This window comes from Maylandia zebra, linkage group LG17, assembly GCF_041146795.1.
Source record: "Maylandia zebra isolate NMK-2024a linkage group LG17, Mzebra_GT3a, whole genome shotgun sequence".
NCBI classification, from domain to species: domain Eukaryota; kingdom Metazoa; phylum Chordata; class Actinopteri; order Cichliformes; family Cichlidae; genus Maylandia; species Maylandia zebra.
Window position 1 is genome coordinate 13,069,603 of NC_135183.1, and position 22,819 is coordinate 13,092,421.

The 22,819-nt window shown below is 40.2% G+C and overlaps 2 protein-coding genes across 6 annotated transcripts in view; one reads left to right on the forward strand and one right to left on the reverse strand.

The window, feature by feature from the left end:
• tns3.2 (tensin 3, tandem duplicate 2) overlaps window positions 1-10,882 on the reverse strand; it is a 58,559-nt gene extending 47,677 nt beyond the window's left edge. For 2 of the 4 annotated variants that reach the window (XM_004571740.3, XM_004571739.3), the window contains exons 1-11: window positions 10,755-10,882; window positions 5,998-6,171; window positions 5,361-5,411; window positions 5,155-5,277; window positions 4,981-5,045; window positions 3,503-3,586; window positions 3,131-3,243; window positions 2,193-2,253; window positions 2,022-2,097; window positions 1,297-1,426; window positions 1,003-1,068 (exon numbers count right to left, since the gene is read on the reverse strand). In XM_004571740.3, the coding sequence (XP_004571797.1) occupies window positions 1,003-1,068; window positions 1,297-1,426; window positions 2,022-2,097; window positions 2,193-2,253; window positions 3,131-3,243; window positions 3,503-3,586; window positions 4,981-5,045; window positions 5,155-5,277; window positions 5,361-5,411; window positions 5,998-6,147 (919 nt within the window). In that variant the 5' untranslated portion in view covers window positions 6,148-6,171; window positions 10,755-10,882. Of the gene's footprint in view, window positions 1-1,002; window positions 1,069-1,296; window positions 1,427-2,021; window positions 2,098-2,192; window positions 2,254-3,130; window positions 3,244-3,502; window positions 3,587-4,980; window positions 5,046-5,154; window positions 5,278-5,360; window positions 5,412-5,997; window positions 6,172-10,754 lie in introns of those variants that run through there. The other 2 variants (XM_076875440.1, XM_076875441.1) reach the window with 2 other exon arrangements.
• The window catches only part of LOC101464301 (PH domain leucine-rich repeat-containing protein phosphatase 1), a 57,329-nt gene that overhangs the window by 22,582 nt on the left and 11,928 nt on the right, over window positions 1-22,819 (forward strand). Inside the window, exons 1-3 of one of the 2 annotated variants that reach the window (XM_004571738.5) lie at window positions 12,385-14,304; window positions 20,462-20,658; window positions 21,344-21,469. In XM_004571738.5, coding sequence (XP_004571795.1) covers window positions 12,729-14,304; window positions 20,462-20,658; window positions 21,344-21,469 — 1,899 coding nt within the window. In that variant the 5' untranslated portion in view covers window positions 12,385-12,728. Of the gene's footprint in view, window positions 1-12,384; window positions 14,305-20,461; window positions 20,659-21,343; window positions 21,470-22,819 lie in introns of those variants that run through there. The other variant, XM_076875439.1, reaches the window with a different exon arrangement.

The window sequence follows — 22,819 nt, forward strand, 5'->3', positions numbered from 1 at the left end:
GATACAGTACAATGTATCTTGGTATATAGTATTGCTTTATATTTTCCTTCCAAGGAGCCAAAGTGCTTTAGAGCAATAGTTTTCCAGGCATCTGAAAGCCTTAGAACGTTTTTAGGAGAAAGTCTGACTCATTGGTGGAGGCTCTGTCATGGTTTGGAGCTGCATTTCAGCCAGTGGTGTTGAAGATTCTGACAACACCGATGGAAATATGAAAACAGAAAAGCACCAGCTGTTTTTGATCAACCATCCAGTATCATCTGAAAAGCATCTGATTGGCAACAGCTTAGTTTTTCAGCACAACAATGACCCCAAACACACTGCCAGTGGAGTAAAAGCATACCTGGATAGAAAAACTGAATATTCTCAGTCATGAACTGGCCTCCCCAGGCTGGCCTCCCCACACTGCTTCGATAATGTACTTCCACATTATCGAAGCAGTGTGGGCTCATCTCGACAGAGAACAGAAGTCAGCCAACGTTCAAAGAAGAGCTTTGAATGTCCTTGAAGAGGATAACTATTCCTGGAGACTACTTAAGAAATTACACCCAAGCTTGCCTAAAAGAGCTCAGGCTGCGTTGAAAAATAAGCTGTCATAGCAAATATTGATTTCCAAGCTTATTAGAATTGCACAAACTCAGTTTTTTACCTTATATCCTGTATTTCCATACTTGTGCAAATATTTCAATAAAGCGCTGCATCTTTTTTCTATTTCGTAAAAAAATATAAAGAAATGAGGAGTGGGTCAGGAGTTTTGAACAGTACTGTAGTTATTCTACAAATGGCAGCTGCCAAACGATCTGCTTTTAATGAGTGGTGGAGTATATAAAAATGTTTTATGTTTCTAAACAGGATCAAAAGACTTTAGCTGGCTCAATGAGAATTCTTAATATCCACCAGAAACTGCAACACCTGCATCATATTTTAACCAAAATTATGATTATGCATATACAAGCTTTACTGAAGAACACATCAAAGGAAAGTTTTTTGTGAGAGACAGCCTACCTGCAATTTTTTCAGGACTTTCAGAGAATAGCAGCTCTACTTTTCCATCTTCTGGGAACCGGGCATCTGGAATGTTAAGGGAGAGATCAGAGAGCTGGACAGTTAACTTGGCATTCTGTGCATATTTCCATGTGCCCTTCACACCTGCAGAGCTGATATGGTTCCAGGGTTAGTTCAGGTAGATGGAGAGCAGACTGGCTGATAGATTTATCAGTTACTGATTAAGCTTGATAGTGGTGCTGCACTAAGACTGCACCTGGCAGTGTGTAGGCTGAGGTAGCAGGTCATAAATACCTTCTCTGGCACAGTCAAGGTCCGCCTTTGAGAAAGTGAGGGCGTGTCCACATATGAGGCCCGTGTGAAACTGGAGCCGGAAGACGACCTGACGACTAGCTGACCGGCTGTTTTTGTCATAACAAACCACCTACAAACAGACAGTGAGACGGTAATAAAAACAAATAAAAAATAAAACATGACTGTTCGTTTTTTTGTAAAGACTTTTAAAAAGTTACATTTAAAATTTAGGCAGATTAAAACAAAGATAGATTTGGGTCTGGCATTAGACAGAATGGTCAGTTCTGTTTAACTTGTCCTGTTGGTGCTCAAGCAAAAAAATGTACACTCATGCATACATGCAGATGCACAAATAAACCATTAAAACCATATATATATACATATAACTGCAAGTGCAATATTCAAATAATGCAACACAGATGTGTCCTCCAATTACAGAAATGTTTATTATTAGTAGTAGTAGTAGTAGTAATAGTGCCGGAGGGGTTAGACATGGGGCTAGATATTCAAAAATCAGTCCACAGGGGAGCATTCGATTCAGGTGAAAAGTTTTAATAAACTTTTCATTCATGAAAGTTCATATTTCTTGAAGAATGAAAAATTCAAAATCAACACATGTTCAAAAAATTGTTTACAAAATTAAACAATAGCTCCTTACTCTTGTGTAAACATCTGCTCATCAGTTAGCTGATAAAAATCAAAATATACAGAGTATCACAACTCACCATGATGTCCCCTTTGAGCAGCTGAGCGGGCTGAAGCACAATGTAGAGGCGATCTGTCTCAGCTGCATTAACATGGCTGAGATGAACATGAGATGCACATATTAGTACCTTATGCTTTATGTAAGCTCCACGGTTACTGTGTTTACTGTGTGTAGATTATGTATTTCTTACTAAATTGGAGACGTGCAAACAGCTTGTAGACTTTGGTAGACCCTCAAGAACAGGAAACATCCTGAGACAACATCAACAGAGATATTATAATTCAAGTTAAACAGGGTAGTGTAAGAAAACTTTGACTAAAGATAGACAGATAAAGCAAGTTCACAACAACAGTGACTCCAAGGCACTTTATATAGCAAGGTAAAGACTTAGACCGTCACTTTTCAAGCACTTCACAGTGGACAGCAGCAGTCTTTGGTGTACAGGCTGGGCACACAGCCTTACACTAGGAACACTCAGAGAACCCTAAGAATCCATTTACAGATTTTTTTTTTTTCATTTTCTGTTACAATAACATGCAAGGCTCACCTTGGTTTTCACTACCTTGCTGAATTTTGAAATTGTGTCATGTTATGTGTAAAGATCTGATCGAGGTGTTGAGGATCTCTAGATTAAAACAATGGGTATCTTGCTAGGCTCATAAAGGCTCAAATCACATCTCTCCTTCCTCTACATTGCAAGGGAATGTCACAAAGTGCAGTTGGTGAAATAACCACTTGAGGCTCGCTCCAAAACAAAAAATCCATAGATTTTCATGTCAAAATGGCTGAAATAAACAGACTGGTATAAAAAAAAAGGTTTTGATTCCTATGACTACTTTTTCACTTTCAATGTTTATTTAGCTCACCTGTTTTAATTTTAATAAGCCATAAAGTTATGCACAAGTTTACCTTGTTGAGTTGTACATTCAGTTTTTTGGGGTGTGTCTTAAGTCTGTTTTTAATCAGCTCATATCTGCGTCCCATAATCTTATAGTGAACTACAAATGAGCTTTGCTATCCCAGCTATCCCAGGTTAAATATATGGTCACAACTAATTGAAAAAAAAAAAAAAGAGAAAAAAATCAGGATTGCATGAGCTAAAATGCCAAACCTGTTTGTGCTGCTTACCTCCATCTGGTCTTAGTTTGGGGAGACTATAAAGAACAACACAGAGCAGGAAAGATGGAGAAGGAGACATCTTTAGTCTGCCTTTTAATATGCTGCCCAGCATCCATACATACCTGAAAAAGCAGAAAGAAAGTCTGTATCTATAACATTATTAGAAATGGAAGACAGTATAGTTAGATTTTCACTGAATTCCCTGGTTCCATTGGTTCTCAGTAGCTTTATTATGTTAACTGTTTCACAAAACGGTCAATCAGGTGATCAATGAGCATGCGATCTGAGGTCAATGGCAGATGTTTTGGTCACAGAGCAGAGGTTTAGAGTTGAACCACAGTTGAACTTTGACCTCCAGGAATCAGTCATGTAAATCTTTACCGTTTCTGTGAAGGGGTCATAAGAGCAGAGAGCGTGTCATTGTAGAACCTCCTCATGGCGAAATGGTCGAGGGAAAGGTCTGCACTGAGAGACAGACACATTTTTAGATAATGTTCTAGTGTTTCATGTTGATGTGTATATATATATGTATAAGAGTGAGGTGTTCAAGTATGGAACACATGCACTGTCAACGTGTCTGAAGTTTCCTCTTTTTCTGCATTTTTTTTAGTGATTTGCCTCAAATTGAACTTTCCCAACATGCCATAATAAGATGTGGCAAAACAAGGACATCATTTTAATAGTTCAGCTGTGGACCATAAAATCACACATAAGCTATATGATGATGCTATGAAGGCTCTTGTGTTTGCTCAGAGTCGGTGTAAATGTATTCACTGGTGTCCAACAGAAACAGGATCCCTGCCCAAAAATCAAACATAATCACAGTTCAAAGTCTCTACTGTCAGCCGTGCTGCCCTTTGCCTGGTGGAGACACGCAGCAGATCAGCCACTATTCCCTCTGTCTATTGTTCAATCAGCACTCTTTGATCTGCAAACATGTCCAGCACTAAATATCACTACTGGCGCAATACTTCACAGCTCCATTTCCTGCACTTTGATGTAATCAGAGATAACATTACCAACATGTGAAGTCCAGAGCCTGAAAGGTTTTTTGGACACAACAACATATGAAAATATTCTTTTTGCATCACTCCGAGAAGTCCATTTTATGAGAATTTAGGATGAATCCTTTGCAAAACTTCAATATCTGTATCAAAATGTAAGGTTATACTCCCAAGAAGAGAAGAGGCCTGTGTTTAGGCCTGATCCCAAATTTTAAAAGACGGTTTATTGATCCAGCTATCCGTGCATAGTTTCTTGATTTATTTCAGAAGCCAAACACCAAAATGAAACAAAAAAGTTTATACTAACACTGTTGCAGAAGGTCTCAAAAATGTTTTAGTCCTTAGTTTCTCCCTTCTCTCTAGTTCATCCAAAAACCAACTTAAGGTTTGACCCTGGAGATGTGTAACACTTCTCTCATATAAAGCCTAGACCGGTGTTGGGCAACCAAGCCTCTGGAGAACTTCAGGACATGTTGAGGAGGTTGTTTAGCCATTTGAATCAGCTGTGTTGGATCAAGGACACATCTAAAACCTGCAGGACACCGGCCCTCGAGGCCTGGAGTTGCCCACCCCTGGCCTATTATCTTGCTGTAGGATGAACTCCTTTGAAAAACCTCGAAAACTGACAGCAGGCTACATTTTATAAACAAATATGGCCTGAACCCAGTATGATGACTAGGGTGATCTAGATCCCTTTATATTAACTCCACCCCAAGGACACTAGTGTAAGATGAGACCTAAGCCATGTGATATTGCTTTGTTTTACATAATGGCAGTGCAGTTATTTAGTCCCAATGCACAACCAATATCCAGCACAGCAGAAACTTTCCCTGCTGTTTAAAAATTCAGTGTTACCTGGCTGAGATGGAGGTGAAGTGAATGTAGGATGCCACCAAAACTCCAAGTCGACCTTTTCCTCCCTGTTAGGAACAGTCAAAGGATCAGGATAAATAAAATTTAGGTGCTTACGTACATCGCACAAATGCCTTTAGAGAACATGCCAGTGTCAGTGACTACAGTGATGTTTACCCTGCAGTGTAACACGAGGACATGCTTTAGATGGGCGTTCAGCCAGTTCTCTATTGCTGTGCACACACCGATGATCTGATCCAGGCTGGGAGCCAAGAGATCCACCCATCCTGTGTCCAAAACCTGACGGAAAAAGCCCCAGTTGCGCTATAGTACCTGCTTACAGTTTTACATTGTGACATTTAAACTGAGTGCATTAGAATTACCTTGTGGTTGAGTCTGCTCACAGTGTCATGCTTCCGGGAGAGGTTGATGAGCTGAAAAAAGGGTTGTTTGCATGAGATAAAATAAATCAATCACTTCTGCTGGTTGCATACAAGATTTTTCTGTGGTTTAACATTTATTAACTAACATTTAACCTTACAGTTACCTGAATGTTTGCATCTAGGTATGAGGAACATGATGATTAGGGAAGCAAGGTCAAGTAAGGAACTTTTATAATATTTATCCTAATATAGAGCTATATGTAACTTATAAAACATATCCAGTCATTCAAGGACAGAAAACAAAGACTTCCAAACATAAGACAAATTATATTACAACGAAAGGAAGAGTGTAATGAGAAAAATGATAAACTAAATAAAATGTTTTAAGTTTCTCATAGTATGCATTTGATTTGTGTTATGTGGTTGTTTTGATGCTTTCCATATTGTTTTGGAATAAAGAAATTAGTAAAACAACTGAATGTACGAACGGGAAGCGTCATAATTGTTTAAATTATATTTAATTTTTTATAAAAGCAGGCCACTGTCTCTCAAATCTCTGAATCAGTTTGGTTTGCTTTTCAATTACCTTTAAAAATAAAATTTCTCTAGCTACCTTTATCTCATCTACTTGTCTCACCATGTAGTTTTGTCCATGCTTGGACTGCAGCATGGGAATAATCTCCCATAGGTTCTGCAGATAGATCTCCTCTGGACACCCGGGAGGGGAGTATATGGTAATGATACGTTCAGTGATGTAGGTCAGATCCATTCTATGTGCTTCCTCCATAGTTGGTTTCAGTCACACAGTTGCCTGCAAAGACCCAAGTAGTGATACAGAAGGTGAAAAAAAGAATAGCTGAAGAAAATTTAGAGAAGTGAGACTTGCTTGTGTCACATCGGCTGCACTTCTGCATTTCAGCTTACACAGCATGGGACTGAGTTCAAATGCGATCAGTCTTACAAAGCCTTTTACATGATGTGTTGCTAAAACAAAGCAAGGTCATGGACAACCAAAAGCTTAGTCACCGGAAGCCTTACTGAGCTTGCAACCACAGAAGAGTTAACAATGAGCCACAAACACCAAATCTTAACCTCATTACTCATCAGCACTAAACCTGAAAACACTGATTCTGACAAGACATGGAAAATGTGGCTGAGCTGTTTTCAGTCTCATGACTGGAACAGCTTGACAAAGGTCTTTTTTTAAGTTTTAAGCATTACTGGCCCTATATTTCGAAAAAAGAAAAGTCATATCAGCAGGAACCTTTTGACTAGCTATGCTACTTTGTTTTCTGTTCCGTTATTTAGCTGACAAAGTCAGTCATTTCACTCAGTTTCTCTTTAAAATAGGAACAAGTGGGTACTAAAAATGATAATTCTAGAAAGACAGTAGCACCTCTTAGAGTTTTTAAACATGTTCAGAATCAGAATCAGAATCAGAATACTTTATTGATCCCTGGGGGAAATTATTTTTTTTGTTACAGTGCTCCATTTTAAACCAACATTAAGACAAGACAGACAATACGCTAACTAAGAATAGTACAATATATACATATATATACATACATACATAAGTCACATATAAATAAATATTTGGAAAAGAAACGTGTAGTTGTAGCAGCAAACAGTGTGTTAAGTGGATGCGTTGTACAGGGAGATGGCCACAGGCAGGAATGATTTCCTGTGTCGTTCAGTGGTGCTTTTCGGTAATCTCAGTCTCTCACTGAACGAGCTCCTGTGACTGACCAACATGTCATGGAGTGGGTGGGAGGTGTTATCCAACATTGTCTTTATCTTGGACAGCATCCGCCTCTCTGACACCACCTTGAGGGAGTCCAGCTCCATCCCCACAACATTGCTGGCCTTACGGATCAGTTTATTAAGTCTGTTGGCATCTGCGACCCTCAGCCTGCTCCCCCAGCATGCAACAGCATAGAGGATCGCACTGGCCACAACAGACTCATAGAAAACTATGTTGATATCCATTTCAAGTGTATAAATAAATGTTTTGAACCTGATGAGATTTACTACTAAAAATGCTTTTTGCTAACTAACACTTCACTATGTGGACAGCAACTAATATTCATACTATATTACACATGTAACATTAGTATAAAATGTCGAAGTAGCTTTCTGTCCTTAATAACATGCTTTAGACATTTACTTTTGACGCCATTTTTAGACCATATATAATGTTAACAACTCAGCAAGTCACAAATCAAACTTGTCACATTAATGCAAATATTGTAATTACAGTAACTAATTACTGATTACTTCCCCAAAAAAGTAATCCCATTACTCTACTGATTACTTATTTTCAAAAGTAATTAATTACTTAGTTACTTAGTTACTTTTTAAAAACACGATTTACAACCTGAATAGGTGATAAAGCGATAGATCTTTCAGCCCAATTCTACTTTTTCTGCATAATCCATCATACAAAATGTAATCAAATGGAAAAGTCTCTTTTTTAACTTGTTTTATTCATTTTATTCTTTTAACTTTATGCATCAAACAAAAATTAAACTATAAGCAACATTCTCTGACTTGAATAAATTAGTTTAACATTTAAACCTATTTTCTACACATTCCAGCACATAAAAAAAAATAAAAAATGTGTTTACACTCAGTCTTTCAAATAGATGCAAGTAAAACACAGCAGAAAATAAATAAAGTCAAAGACTCAGCGGTCCTGTTGCTCTATTTTCACCTGTAAAGCAGGACTGTGGTAGGCGGAGGTTTACCCTGGTGCAGGTGTGCCGCGGTCAATGGAAGAATCCGCGAGTTTCTCTGTGAATTTCCCATTACGTGATAGGGCACTCAGTGCTTGCTCGGAAGTTTAGGGGTTTTTTTCGTTGTAAAAAGAAGTTTTCTTCCCACGCACAACGGACACTAATGTTTTTGTCCCTTTTTATGGAATCAAACTCAAAGTAAGGTCAGTACTTCCACGCTTTAAACGCTGCACGCTCATACTCTCTCCCGCACTCGATATGTGATCCATTGTTGATCTGCACACAGCTGTTGTCACTAACTGCGCACTCGCTTACGTCACTGTCGTGAGACATTCTCGCAAAAAATCACGGTTTTAGTAACGCAGTGTTCCTACGGGAAAGTAACGGTAATCTAATTACCGTTTTTGCAATAGTAATCCCTTACTTTACTCGTTACTTGAAAAAAGTAATCAGATTACAGTAACGCGTTACTGCCCATCTCTGATATCTAGAGGAGTGATACCCACACACAGTAGAAGAGAAATTAGTGTGACAAGAGCAGTGGTTGACCTGCTTTTATCTTGACCATGTGACCACAGCAAAGTAAACAGAGACAGGCATTTTCATTGAAACAACATACAGGAATAATCTACTGCAGCAGCAGCCTGCGTCATTAAAGGAACTACATTTTTTTAATTTAGCTGCCAAAAATTAAGCTCTAAGTTATGTTGTGTGTCCAAGAACTGCGTAAAAAAAAGTCTTCAGGACGTTTTGGAGAATGATACAGTTTTTGGGTTTTTTTGTTATTATGTTGTCTCCAATTTTGAGTGTAGTAAGCAAAAAAGACTGGCAAAGGACCAGGATTTGTAAACCTCAAGCTGCTCAAGACTGAACCTGAGAATCTAGAGTTCTTCAACAATGAAAGAAATGAATATGCTAGGATAGCTGACAGCTTTACTGTAGCCTCTAAAGACTAAATGGCAGCAGAGAGATGCAAAATAAGTGCAAACAGACATGAACAAATTGCAAAGAGATGCAAAATGAGCTGACATTGATGCGAAATGACTCCAAAGAGACACAAAACCACTTAAGAGAAGCAATAGGCTGCTACAGCCTATCTCAGGTACCACAGGCCAACAGGTGGGGTACACCCTGGACAGACCACTAGCCTGTTACTGGGCCAACACCTAGAGACAGACGACTTTTTTTCTTCTTTCATTCACACCTGTGGGAAATTTAGAGTCACCAATTAATGTAACCACACTAACTCCATGTGTTTCTACTGCGGGTGGAAGCCGGAGTACCAAAAACTAAGGGGAGAGGACGCAAAAACATAAAGACAGACTAAGAACAACACAAAGACAAAAAAAGGACTAAAAAGAGATAGCTAATGCTTAAAATGAGATACAAATCAGAGTTACAAAATTACTATAAATAGATTTAAAAAAAAAATAAAAAACCTACTCAGCCATAAAGGTAACCAAGAATCATTAAACTACTGCAAACTACTACACACACCAAAAAGACTGCGGGGCAGGGGTGGAGGGGGGGCTTTTACACATCTGTGCTCAGGGACCCGTTGGCCTCAGAATGCACGCATACATATACAGCATGGTGGTTTAAATCTTAACTGTCTGTGAACTGGACTTGTTGCACTGCTGTTTTCGAGTGAGCCCTTTCTGACAGGGTTGGGTAAACACTCTTAATGACTGACTGCTCTCCAATGATGTATTTCTGGGCTGTTTTTCCAACGTTTTAAGACTGCTGCAATCTAAATTTGTCCGCGCTCCGCCTGTGGAAGCAAAACAAACGGAAGTGTGCGACTTAACCGCACACATGCATATACACATGTTGCCATAGGGAGCCCAAACTGGTCACATCCAATTACAGCCTCTCTTTCCCCTTTTAAAGGAAGGCATTTCAAAATGGATTAGCCATCTTTATTTCTCTATTTTTCTCCTCACAAGCGAAAGACTTCCCTCTTAAATGCAGAAGGAGCAGAGCCAGGGTTTGATTTGTTAACTCAGCCAAACGGGCTGTTTGAAATTGAAAGTGTTTTCACAAAATAACACAAGTGAAATTGACAGCGATGTCCCACCATGGTTGTGGTGGTCAGGATCTATTGTCCAATTCTGTGCTCTCCGTTAAAGTCTCCTTTGTCCTGAGCTTTAAGCTAATCTCCATTTAGTCCAACTGATCCCCACAAAGATTTTTTTATTTTCTTACACATTCTCCCACCCCAACCCAGAGATACACTGAATTGAATCCTGCAGCAACATTTGTATCAAAATCATGTCACTTCACTCAAAGGAATTCTCAAAGCAAGTTGTTAGCAACGGAAATGAGTGGAATTATCACAGCCCCACTGGCAATGTAGGCAAGATTTTAAGACTTAATATAAGATTAAATGACTTAAGACGGACTAAAGCCCAGTGGAAACACGTCTCCTGGGATTCAGTGTCTTAATGTGTCAGTGGGTTAATCTTTGCATCTGCGTGGGAGTGGTAATCCTAGCCCCCCGTTTTGAATTTACCATCCATCACATGCTACCACTAAAGAGATTTGGACCAGCATCAGAGGCTACTGGATTTCAAGGAAAGCTTTCAAGCGGGAAAGCAGGATGTTGGCTAACACTGCCGCACACTTACTGTAACGTGTTAAGAGAGAACAGGAACAGGCTTACCTCGGCCTCTGGTGCTGCAAACAAGAAGTCAAATGTACAGCCTGATGAGTGAAAGTCTGTGTACATGTGTGTGTGTGTGTGTGCGTGTGAGAGAGAGACTTCACAGGAGGTGGGAGGAGGGAGGAACGGAGAGCAAGAGAGAGCGTGATAAACTGCACTGTTACAGCACTGCTTGCACTTTGCCCTCTGTTGGACTGCAGTGTGACTTCACTGTGTGTCCACCCCTGTTTGTGAAAAAGACAGCTGGAACAATCCAATCACAGTACTCTTAAAAAAACAGCCAGCAACACACATGGGAGCTGACAAAAATGTTTGTTCTAAGTTATCTCCACTCCAGGGTAACTCTATTCAAATCTACTGCATAATCTCCCAACATTTCAATGTTAACTATTCACATTTTTTTAAACTAGAGAGTGGAGAAACAGAGTCCTCTAAGATATGATTTACCTTGTAACGTCACTTCTTAAATTGTTGCTTGTATGGTTTATGTCTGCCAAGCCCTTTGAACCTTCATGTGTGATAATGGGTTATACAAATAAACTGAGTTAGGTTGATTTGACTTGTAAAACTCAATAGTTGGTGAAAAATGACTGTTTTGCATGCAGTTGAACAGTTGCAATGTTAAATCTAATGTATGCAAGACCCACCACTAGATAAATAGCACAATGTTTTAGCACTGATGTGGCTACTTCAGTGGATGCTTACATTTTACTGCAATAGCATTTTAAACACATATTTTTGGTGCTATTGGACACTAACAAATTTATTTCTATAGGCAGTTTCATACAGATTAAATGCATTTCATAGTGCTTTACCAGAGACTGATCACTGATCGTTATGGTAAATCGGGGTTAGGATGACAATATGTATAATGAAAAAAACAGTACAACGACTATAACATAGTGTCGGCAATATCTCAATAATAACGTCCATTTTCCACTAGATGGCGCCAGATGACGGGTTATTGATTAATAAGACCCGTACGGCATTTAACACAAATATCATCGACAGAACAATTATAAATGTGTGTTGAAGAATTAAAGATCATTAATACCAGTAAAAAGATACTTTTACTGTTGAAAATTAACACGCCGGGTGTGTTAACACAAAATCAATTAATGTAGTTACAGTTTATGTTTCCTTCACTGGCTCCTACGAAGCGGATCGTAAAGTGAATTAGATGAAAACATTTCTGCAAATCATATAGGAACTGCAACTGGCAATCAATTCCCCTCTTTGTCCGTCTGCTGATTGTATTCTTTTGGATAGTCTTCAAAATATTGTCAGATCCTTTAATCCCTAGCTTGTTTTGTACAAAGCCTCAAACATATAATAGATTTACAAATATTTACTTCTAAAAATAATTTCATTTCCATATTGTATTAGACTAAAAAAAAAAAACTACATAAAGCCAAGTAAATATTTCGTAATTTCGGGATTAAAGGTTTAGGGTGTGGTGTAGAGCTTTAACTGTCAGGCTTTTTTGTTCCTTAAAAGCCAGCGTTGGAGAAAATAGGATTTTTCCCCGTTATTTTAACTACGTTGACTGATCGTGAAGCTTTTCGTACGTTCACTGGGAAAATTCCGAGCATTCTGGTAGCAAGCGAATGTGTCATAATTCATATCCGATGAGACCCCGCCCTGTCCACGGTGTGCCTCTGACCATTCGTGAGCAGTCTGTACAGTGGTGGTCGCGCCAGCTTCCATGGCGACCAGCTAGAAATGCGTTTTCTCATCTCCACCAGCCGGTAAGCTCCCGTTAGAGAGCTAACGGGCGTCCGATGTCATGGGAAGATGTAGCGTACTAATTCTTTAGAGCAATTGCGCTGTACATTAGTATGCTAAGCTAATGTTGAGCCGTTTACGTTTACCAGCCAGCAGTGACTAGGGCGAGCTAGCGGCTCTAAGCTAACTGCTAGCGTTTACCTGCGGGCTGCTGCTAACTACTCTACGCTGCTGTTGCAAGCTAACAGAATGGAAAGTGTGAAGGGAAACGAGTGTGGAGCGATTTCGTCTTCTTCGACACTGCAGGGAACACTTGATTCTAGCAGTGACAGTAACTCCGTGAAGCCAAGCGGATTATCGCCGCAGCACTCTGGAAAGAGACCATCTATCGGGGAGGATGACGGAGGAGGCGCAGAAGCGAAACTCTTCGGGAAGGGGCTTGCGGCCACCTCCCTTCTCCAGATTGCGATAAGGAACGGGATTTATCAAAGCCAAGTTGCCAACGCTATCGGTGGAGCGGCCAAAAACGCAACCATGTCCGTTGTGAAAACGGCCAACATTTACAGTCTGACATCGGTGAACAGTTCCACCTCGGTAAACTCTATGCTGAGCAGGAGGCGGCACAGGCACAAGAGGAATCTGTCTCTGGGGGCTCCGCCGACCACCGGTTCGACCGGAGCGTCCTCTGCGGAGGCGGCCAGCCCAGCTCCCTCATCCTCGCCGCTGAGTACCCTCAGTCTTGATCGAAAAACCTTCCTCCGACAGAAGCAGTCGAAGCAGCTTCAGGCCTCTGATAAAACATGGGTGAGATCGGACCTCCGGCGGGGTTGCATTCACGTCCACGACTGGCTCACGCCCTCCTACCCGCGACCAGTGCTGTGTACAGTGGACACTACTTCTAAAGAGGTAGCCTGTAAGCTCGAAGGAAGTAAAGCTGGGGCTGTGTTGAGAATTAACTGCAAATCTACTGCTTTAAGTGACCTCAACGATCTTTGTAAAGATACTAATGGCCATGCTGATGACATGAAAAGTCTCAGTGACAGTGTGGATATTAAAAATCTCCAAAGTGAGGAGAATGAACTCACAAAAAATGTGGAACTGCCTTCTAACTTGCTACTTGATGACAAAACTGCTAGTAATTCTTCATCTGAGGTCTACCTGAATGACATTGGCGTGGATTTGAGTACTGGAGACTGTTATGGAGTCTACTCAGGCTCTGACATAGAGAGCAGCACCTGTGAGGACTTCAGTGCAGGGGGACCAAGAAGCATGGAGCACGGGGACTCACTCAGCAATGGGTTGGGTTTGGGCACCGACTCTTCTGTGCTGAGCCCAAACTGTGACAGCGCTCCAGAGGGACCTGACCCATTTGAGAGCTCCTCTGATGAAACAGACCTCATCTCTTCTCCCTCACATTCAGCTATCTCTCTCTCAGACATCCCCAAGACTTCAAACCAATCCGCAAGACCAAGTGTTGACACTGAAGCTGGGGCTGGTGACCACACAGATACACACATATTAATCAAACCTCCTTCTAAATGCTCCAGCAGCTCACAGGCTCGCCCTCTGACCAGCCAAGCTTCTGTCCAGCCTGAACAAGAGGTCCCTGGGGGGAGCAGAGGATGGCTTGAGCCCATCAATATAAGCCCAATGCCGGCCCTCTACATCCAGCTGCACGGTGGAGCTGTGAGGCGGCTTGGGGATGATGAAAGACCTCTGCAGATCTTAAATGAGTACCTCACTAATCTGGGGTTTGAAGATCCATGGCGAGTGCAGGAGGAGGGCATGAATCCTGAAATTGGCTGCCTGATCCGCTTCTACTTTGGTGAGCACTTTATTTTTAGTGAGAAGGAAAGGCATCTTCTCTCAGTAAAGACAACAGTTGTCCCAATTCTTATTAAAACATCCTGCAGTGTTAGATGTAAGAGCACCACAAACTAATGCAAGCCACTTTAGTTGTGCTTGGCTTGTCTCTACACAGTCATTGTTCTTCTGTTCTCACCATACCATGAGTGCTGTCATTATGTTTGGTCATTCAGACCGTTAAACAAGTGGATTCAATTGTCCCAGCAGCACAATAAGCTGTGTTGTGCGTGTAAACTGGATAAGGCAGGGAGACACATCTGGAGGTAACAGGTGTACTCTGTCAGCAAAGACCAAATCCTGATGCATTATAGAATCAGTTTGTCTTCTTCCCTCTTCCTCTTGTTGTTGTTGTTGTTGTTGTTGTTATTGATAAAAGATCCTGTTTTGTCCACTGTCATGGTAAGAGGATGGAAAAACAGGGACTCTTATGGGATTAGCATTGCTGGATATTGTTTTTTGACCTCATTTTTGACCTCATCAGCAAAGGCTGCAAAATAAGAGTCGGGAGGAAATGATTGGACTTTGATATGTGCTAAAATTCCTTATATTTTAGCCCCCCCCCCCCCCCCCCCCCCCCCCCCCCTCCCAAAAAAGAATAAATAATTAAATAGACCATTACACATACCATTGCAACCCTCATAGACACACTCGTGACATGCTACAAAACTGGTTTCTCTGCACTCTGAAAATGCAGCTGGACAGATTCCCCTGCCCGTCATTCTCCTTTTATGTCTCACAGTAGTAACATAACACTAAATAGAGTTGTGCAGCTGACAGTGAGGGCCCTTCTATTAATTCAGGAGAGGACATTTTTGCTCTACGTTTTTTTTTTTTTGTTTTGTTTTGTTTTGTTTTGTTGTCCCGTATGTGTTTGCACAGCACGAGTTGGTTAATTCTGATGTCCCGAGCTGAGCCAAAGAAGTTTGACTCATCTGAAATCCCAGCAGCCAAATGCACATTGACACGTTGTGCTTACGCTAAGAGAAAAGTGACCTTAGTGGAACTCAAATTTCACCTCCTCAGTGTTTCGGCTACCTCTGAGACAGTTGCAGCTGCAGGCTCCTCTTCAGCCTCAAACTGCAGCATCCAGAGGTCGCAGCTTTACTCTCCCAGACTTTACAGCCTTTTTTTTGAGTCTGAATGTCTGAGTGGCATTTCCAACTTGAAACTACAACTCTTATCCAGATTTGGCTAAAATTCAGCAACTTGACACGAGAGGTGGCTCAGGATGTCAGATGCTTTTTTTTTTTTTTTTTTTGGACACAAGCAAGAAAAAGTTGAGGTCTAGCATCAGTAGGGTGTGGCTGTTGCCTGCTTCATGAGAGACAGGATGTTCCCCATTCAGAGAACTAGACGGACGGAAAGGGCATGTATGTGTGTGTGTATTAACAACCAACATCTTACCTCCTCCGCCTAGGAAAGGGTGGACACACACAATGCACATTCCTCAATGTTGTTTAGTGTAAACTGGACTCTGTTCATTGTGTTCATGTTTATGTTAATTATATATTATTTTTTGGACTAGATACTGATCAATCTACCAATAATGACAACAATTTTACCAACCAATCATAAGGTTTGTTAGTTTAAATCCAACAGTTCACACAGATCTTTTTCTTCTAAAGCTGCAGGCTAATGAAATGAACTATAGTAACTCTTGGCTGTCTTCTTTTCAACATTCTGTTTCACTTTCAGAGAAACTCTTCTCCTTTATTAGGTTCTAGCTTATCTACATTTCAGTGCACCATTGGTGTCTGCAGAGTCAGACCTCACTGTTTCTGTTTGTAATGAGGAAATGCGCAGAATTTAGAAAAGGGGAAAAGGACATGTTAGTAGATCTTAATTATATGTCAGTCTCCTAAATGATTTCAAACACAAGTAATGTTGAATGATATGTTAAAATATTAGCTATTTTAAATTTTTTTTTTTTTTTTTTTTTTAATTTTTTTTAAATATTCAAGACATGCTGCCTCCACCTTCTCTGGGATTTGCTCCTGTTTCATCTGATATTTAGCAGAAAACTGAAATGTTTGGTGTGTAAAGCAGCAAATTAAGTATATAATCTTTTTCCATTGAAAGCATAACGTATTTTACAATATATAATAAGAACATATGTTATAATATTAATATATAATGTTTTGCAGATGGCAAATGAATTGAGTTTCCTCAGATTAGGTGTGTTGCCATGGCCAGCTTTGCATTTTGCACTACAAATGTCTGCGTCAGGTTTTGAAAAGTGTAATAACACCTGAGGTGGCGTTCAGCTTGCCATTATTGCACTGTGTTTTTGTTTGATTTCGCCACACTTCAGAAGTGACATCATGGTGTCATTCTCCATCAGATGGTACTGGTACTAAAATTTTGCTGCTAATTAGGGTAGAGACGTAATTCAGTTGGTACCGTTAAAAAGTATAGAGTTTGGTAACCAACTGATGATGGATGATAAAATTTGATTTGAAAAAACTGATTGCTCCATCAGTTTAAATTGCAGATGATACAGTGACGGTGAAGTTCTGGACAACTTTTTCAGGGTTGTTGTTGTTGTTATTTCTCTTTTTGTGAGATTCTGGTTTTAGCTTTCCAGGTGTGCTGATTTTCCTCCCCTTTTTTTGGTATACTGTAGGGGGTCGGCAACCCTAGGCACGCGTGCCACAGTTGGCACACGAAGGGTTAACTGATGGCACGACCATAGCTGGACTGGCCATCGGGCATACCGGGCATTTGCTCGGTGGGCCGATGATTTTATTTTTTTTTGGTAACGGTATAAACAATGAAACGTGGTGGATTGGTGTGTAAAAATAACTCAGTTGTTTGGTGGTGGCTATCGCGGAGCTTCCACAGATTCAGTAACATTAGTAAGTGGTGGAGGCCAGCAGGTGGATGAAGGAGAGGGGAGGCAGGAGGAGGAGAGACCCGAGGCAGCCGCCGGTCCAAGTGTCAGGTGAACTGAACTTCAGGTAAGAAGTTATGACCTGCAGTCTATCTGGGTCAGATATAAACCAAGTTTAGGTGGAGTTTATTTTTGTTGTGCTGACTTTTTACAGTCAGTTACAATAACTCATACTGCGTACTAGCTAGCACGACAGAGTTTCTATACAGCTGGGTCGGTGCTATGATGTTACTGATAGTGAACTTTATTTTATTCAGAAGGTTAGTTAGTAGAGTTGCCAACCGTCCCGTAAAAAGACGGAATCGTCCCGCATTCAGAGAAATTATTACGTGTTTCGTGATGATCTGAGAAGGGTTTGTCTAGGATGGAAAAAGACACAAAGGTGGATTTATTCTGTCGTTACGCTGCACAGCTGCCTCTTCTTCTCTCATTCTCTCCCCCTCTCTCTGCTGTTGCTACTTTAATCATGAAACTGATCAATGATCAGCTGATCGGCTTTTCTCTCCTGTTTGTTTATCGCCCACTTTGCGCCAGAAAGAAGAAACTGCCGGATGTCGCGCTAAACAGCAGCACGTTTAAGCTTGATCAGCTGTTGTTAGAATTTATTTAATATTAATTTCTAGTATCAGCTGATTTTTGCTGGAGCCACAGCTGTAAAGCTGCTGGTCATGATATCGGTTTGTATATCTGGTGAGAGGGAAACATGAAGATGAAACCAGGAGATGTCCTTACTGAATCATCAGAGCAGAACAGGTGATGGAGAAACAGGTTTACCTTTTAGGTGACATGAATGAGTTGAACGGAAGCTATGAACTGTTTCTGAGAGACAAATAACACCAGGATCCTTTTCTAAGTAGCTGACAGCTGGTAACTGTGCAGGGGCGGGTCTAGCAAAGTTTTGCCAGGGGACAAGGTTGGGCATTAACAGGGAAAGGGGGGCACAAAGAAATACTTTCTTATTCTCATTTAAAATGTCTGATAAATAATTATCTGAAGCTTACAACCAAAGTTTTTATCTGACGTAAAATGTATAGAAATCATACATATACCAACAAGATTGTACATCACTGTCACAACAGCATTTGTTTTCATTCAAAGGCTTTATGGCTTTAATACCTGGTGGGCCGGTCTTTAGTCAAGCCGGGCTGTTTTTTTTTTGGGGTTTTTTTGTCCCAGTCCAGCCCTGGGCACAACACGCAGTGAATTAATCTGAGAAGGTGCATCAAAAAATAAATGGCCGCGCCAGCGGTGCACATCGCAAATCAGCTCGCATAGACACATTAGTTGTGCCTCTTCTTAATGACGGTATTAGCTAACAACCCAAACTACCAGATTCAACTTGTAATTGGCTAAAAATAACTTAGCCTACTGGTGAGAGGGACGTTGTTAGCTTTCCACATTCCAACACTTCAAAAGCTTCAGGAGCTTTCTGCTCAGCACAGCATCAGCACCACGGAAAGACACGGATACATCTGTAAACTCGAGACACAATGCATTTTTGGGACTTTCAGGTGTGTGGACCAATGTTTGATTTTCTGAACAAACCAGAAATCTTTAATGAGCAGCTGGATTTGTCTCGCATTAACTGGCTGAGTTAATGCCAGTTAATGCGACATCGAAGCAGCTGGAATCCACAGCTGTGCGTGTTCATGGAGCTTGCATTTTCACCTGCTGAACATCACTACCTGACAAGTTTGACCTTCTTCAGAACATTGCAGAGGCGTTATTGACGGTATTTGGCTCTACATATCTGTGAGCAGATTTTCTCTCACATGAGTGTCCTCAGGTAGCCGTCTGGATGCTGGAAACTTGGAGACCTGTGTCTCTGAGTGGGAGACCAGAGATCACATAACATGTGTGTCTCTGTATTAACAGACATGTCATATTGGCTTAGTTTATTTTTCTTATCATTGTTATGAGGAGACCATAAATAGCATTTGTATTTTCTGTTGTACAGTTCATTTGCTGTTATGGAGTTCTTGTTATGGGTAAAAGGTGTCTTTTTTGTTTCAAAATAGCTGATAACTATTCACTGATAGCTGCCAACATCTGCGAACAAATATAATTCTATAAAGTGGTTCTATATAGTGTGTAACTGTTCATATAGCGCGTTATTAAATTTATTGCTAATGCAATCATATGGCACACTGACTTCTGAGGAAATTTTAAATGGCACTTGCCATCAGAAAGGTTGCCTAACCCTGCTGTAATAGATACAAACCTCAGTGTTAGTGCTGATCATGGAAAGCATACAATTGGAAGATATTGCACTGATATAGGATTTTTAAAATTGATGCCAGTGTTTGGTGATTTAAAAATCCAATATGAATATTGAGGTCTAAAGATGTAAATGATTTTCAAATGATTTGATAAAGAATATAATCTCCAGCAAGGGCAGGAGTCAGTGAGTAATTCATAAGATATATTTTACATGATGATACAGTGATTCTATGATATGTTAGAACACAATAAATCATGATGTGCGTGAAGCTGAATTGGAAAAAGTAGCCCAAATGTTTAGTTTGCATGCTTGAATTAAGAGTCTAAAATAGGTTTAACAAAAAAATAAAAGATTCAGTTTAAGACTCTATATCTGACAGATTTAAATCCTTTGCACTTTACAGATTTCATTCAGTACCATTAAAGCACTGAGGTTCACTGAAGCATTACTGATGAGTCAGCTAGGGCCGGTGAAACCTAGGTGATGTTGTGTGTAAGTCACTGGAGGAGGCAGTAGGGAGGATGTAGGTGCTGGCATTGTAGGACGTTACATAACAAGGTAATCTGATTTCAGGCCTCTCAGTGGCTCAGACTCTTCATGTGTCTCCCTTTTTCTTATTCACTGGTAAGAGCATATAAAGTAACTTTGAGTTTCCAAGAATTTAAAAACCCTGGACAATGTAGTCAGTGCTTTAAAAGACCTAGAATGTATTCTGGCTTATACTGGCAAAAGTCAGCTCCAATTCATTACTGAAGCTAATTTGTGTCAGCAAAGGGTTAATGTAACAAATGATGACTGAGTGACTGCTCTCTGCCAGCCCACAGGCTATTGAGCTACAGTTCTCTTACATAACCACGCAGCTCTCACTTTGTGAAAGAGAAGACCATTGAGAGAGAGTTGATTCACAAAATCCCATAGAGCAAACAACAACAAAAAATACAGTAACCTCTATAATGCTGTTATGAAAAGTCTGTTTCTGTCATACTGTATTCTTTCCCTCCGCAGGTAAACCTCGTAGTGTGGGAGGTTCTGAGCGCGTGCAGCTGTCCGGGGTGTTTAACGTGCGGAAAGGGAAGCTGGCACTGCCCGTGAACCGCTGGTCAAAACGTCAGGTCACTCTGAGTGGAACCTGCCTCATTGTCTCGTCTGTGAAGCATGCCCACACTGGCAAGATGCACATCCTCCCTCTCATCGGAGGAAAGGTACTTTGTGAGACGTTTCATGTCTTTGACACACAACAAGCAAGTACTGTGGCTGGGTATCTGGTTATCAGGGACAAAAATACTCTGCGGTTTAGACCAGAGGTCTTTTTGTTCCTGCTGCATCAGGATCTTCTTTCCTAGGTCTTCGTTCTAGCTTAACTGCAAGCCTTTGTTGAGATTTGGATAATATTGACCTAATGAATCATTCAAGCTTAAAAAGTGTTTTCTACACATAATAGACAACTTGCCAAAGAAACAAGTTTATATTGCATCTTTAGGCATTAGTACTTGTTGCAAAAACACATCATTGGTTCCCATGTCTTCAATTGAATCTACAAAAAAATAAATCCCATAGGTGTGACAAGTGTAAAAGGGTATTTTTTTCATCAGTAAGGTGATTCCTTAGTCTCAGTGGAAGAGTGGCTGTTAAGAAGGTATTTTAATGATGGAAACAGGGAGAAAATATCTTAAAAAATATAGACGGGAAATCGGTGGCAACAAGGTATGGAGTGACGCATCCATATTTGAGATTTTTGGTTTAAATTGGAGTTCAGGAGAGAGGTACAGTTACAGCCATATGTAAAACATGGTGGAGGCTCTGTAATGGTTTAGGGCTGCATTTCATTTGAATGATGAGAATGTCATTGGAAAGATAGATACTCAATAAATGTAATTTTTAATGCAGGTGGAGGAAGTGAGAAGACACAGCCACTGTCTGGCTTTCAGCTCAGCTGGTCCCCAGAGTCAGACCTACTACATCAGCTATGACTCCTACACAGAGTACCTCCGCTGGCAGAGGACAGCCTCAAAGGTACAAAGTGCAATTGTAGTCAGAGGCACATCTGAACATTTAAACAATTTGCTGTCATCATTGCTTCTGACTGTACTGGTTACTAGCAGTAACTTGCTATGTGCTTTGTATGCAAGTGTAAATCTAAAGCTTCTCAAGTGCAGAATTGCCTTTTTGTGTTAGTATCTCTTCTGCTAAAGAATAATACTGGATATTGAGTTTCAAACTTATGGATGTGTACTCTGTCCACATTTCTAAAGAAAATACATCATTATCTGTGTGAATTTAAGGTTTGAATTTAGGATTAAAACAGTATGAAACTATGGATTTATGTGACTAGTAGACTATGTTTAAGCATTGCAGCTCATGCTTGTTGGTTCCAGAAATATTCTATAATTCCAATTTCATTAATATATAGTGGCAGAATCTGGTTTAGAGATGTTACAGGGTTAGGGTTAGCAGAGTGTTTCTGTGGGTCATACGGACCTATTTACACTTACATACCACCAAACAGTGATCACCATCTTGAGCAACACGTGTCTCAGTTACATGCTCAAAGGGACAGTTAAGCACGTGAATGAGAGGAGTCAAAGATGAATCTATGAACTCATTTGACAAATATGAGCATTAGCCTCATAGTTGACATACTTGTTGAGTGTTGTGTAAACAGGAAAAATAATTCCAGTAACACAAAACCGGTTTTGGTGTTGTACGAGCACCTTGCTTTCGTTTTTGAAAGGCTTTTGAATGTTTCCTTTAAATGGGACCGATTCTGCTTTTCATTATTTCCTGTCACACCATTGTTACTGTTACAATATCAGAATTTATTTAATGAGTTTAGTGTGTGTACGAGTAATCCATGTGATCTAATAATAATAATAATAATAATAATAATAATAATAATAATAATAATAATTTTGTTTATAAAGCGCTTTCAAACAAAGTGCTGTACAGCTATTTGGAAATGAAGACATAAATAAATAAAAGTGATACGTACAAGTTAAAAACACAATAACAAGTTCAAAACATAATAAAAGTTAAAAGCAATAAAAATTTTAAAAAACAAAATGGCATAGAATCAAGACATGCAGGATACGGTAAACAAGTGGGTCTTCAACTTAGCTTTAAAAACCTCCACAGAGCATGCCTGCCTAATATCTTGAGGGAGGTTGTTCCACAAAAATGGGGCACGAAAAGAAAAAGCACGCTCCCCAGTAGTCTTTTTTTTTCTGGCTCTAGGAACTTTTAAAAGGCCAGAATCCTGGGATGGGAAAGCACGGGATGGAACATAAAGGTGCAAAAGATCAGAGAGGTATGAAGGTGCCAAACCATTTAAAGCCTTGTAGGTGAGCAGCAGGACCTTATAATCTG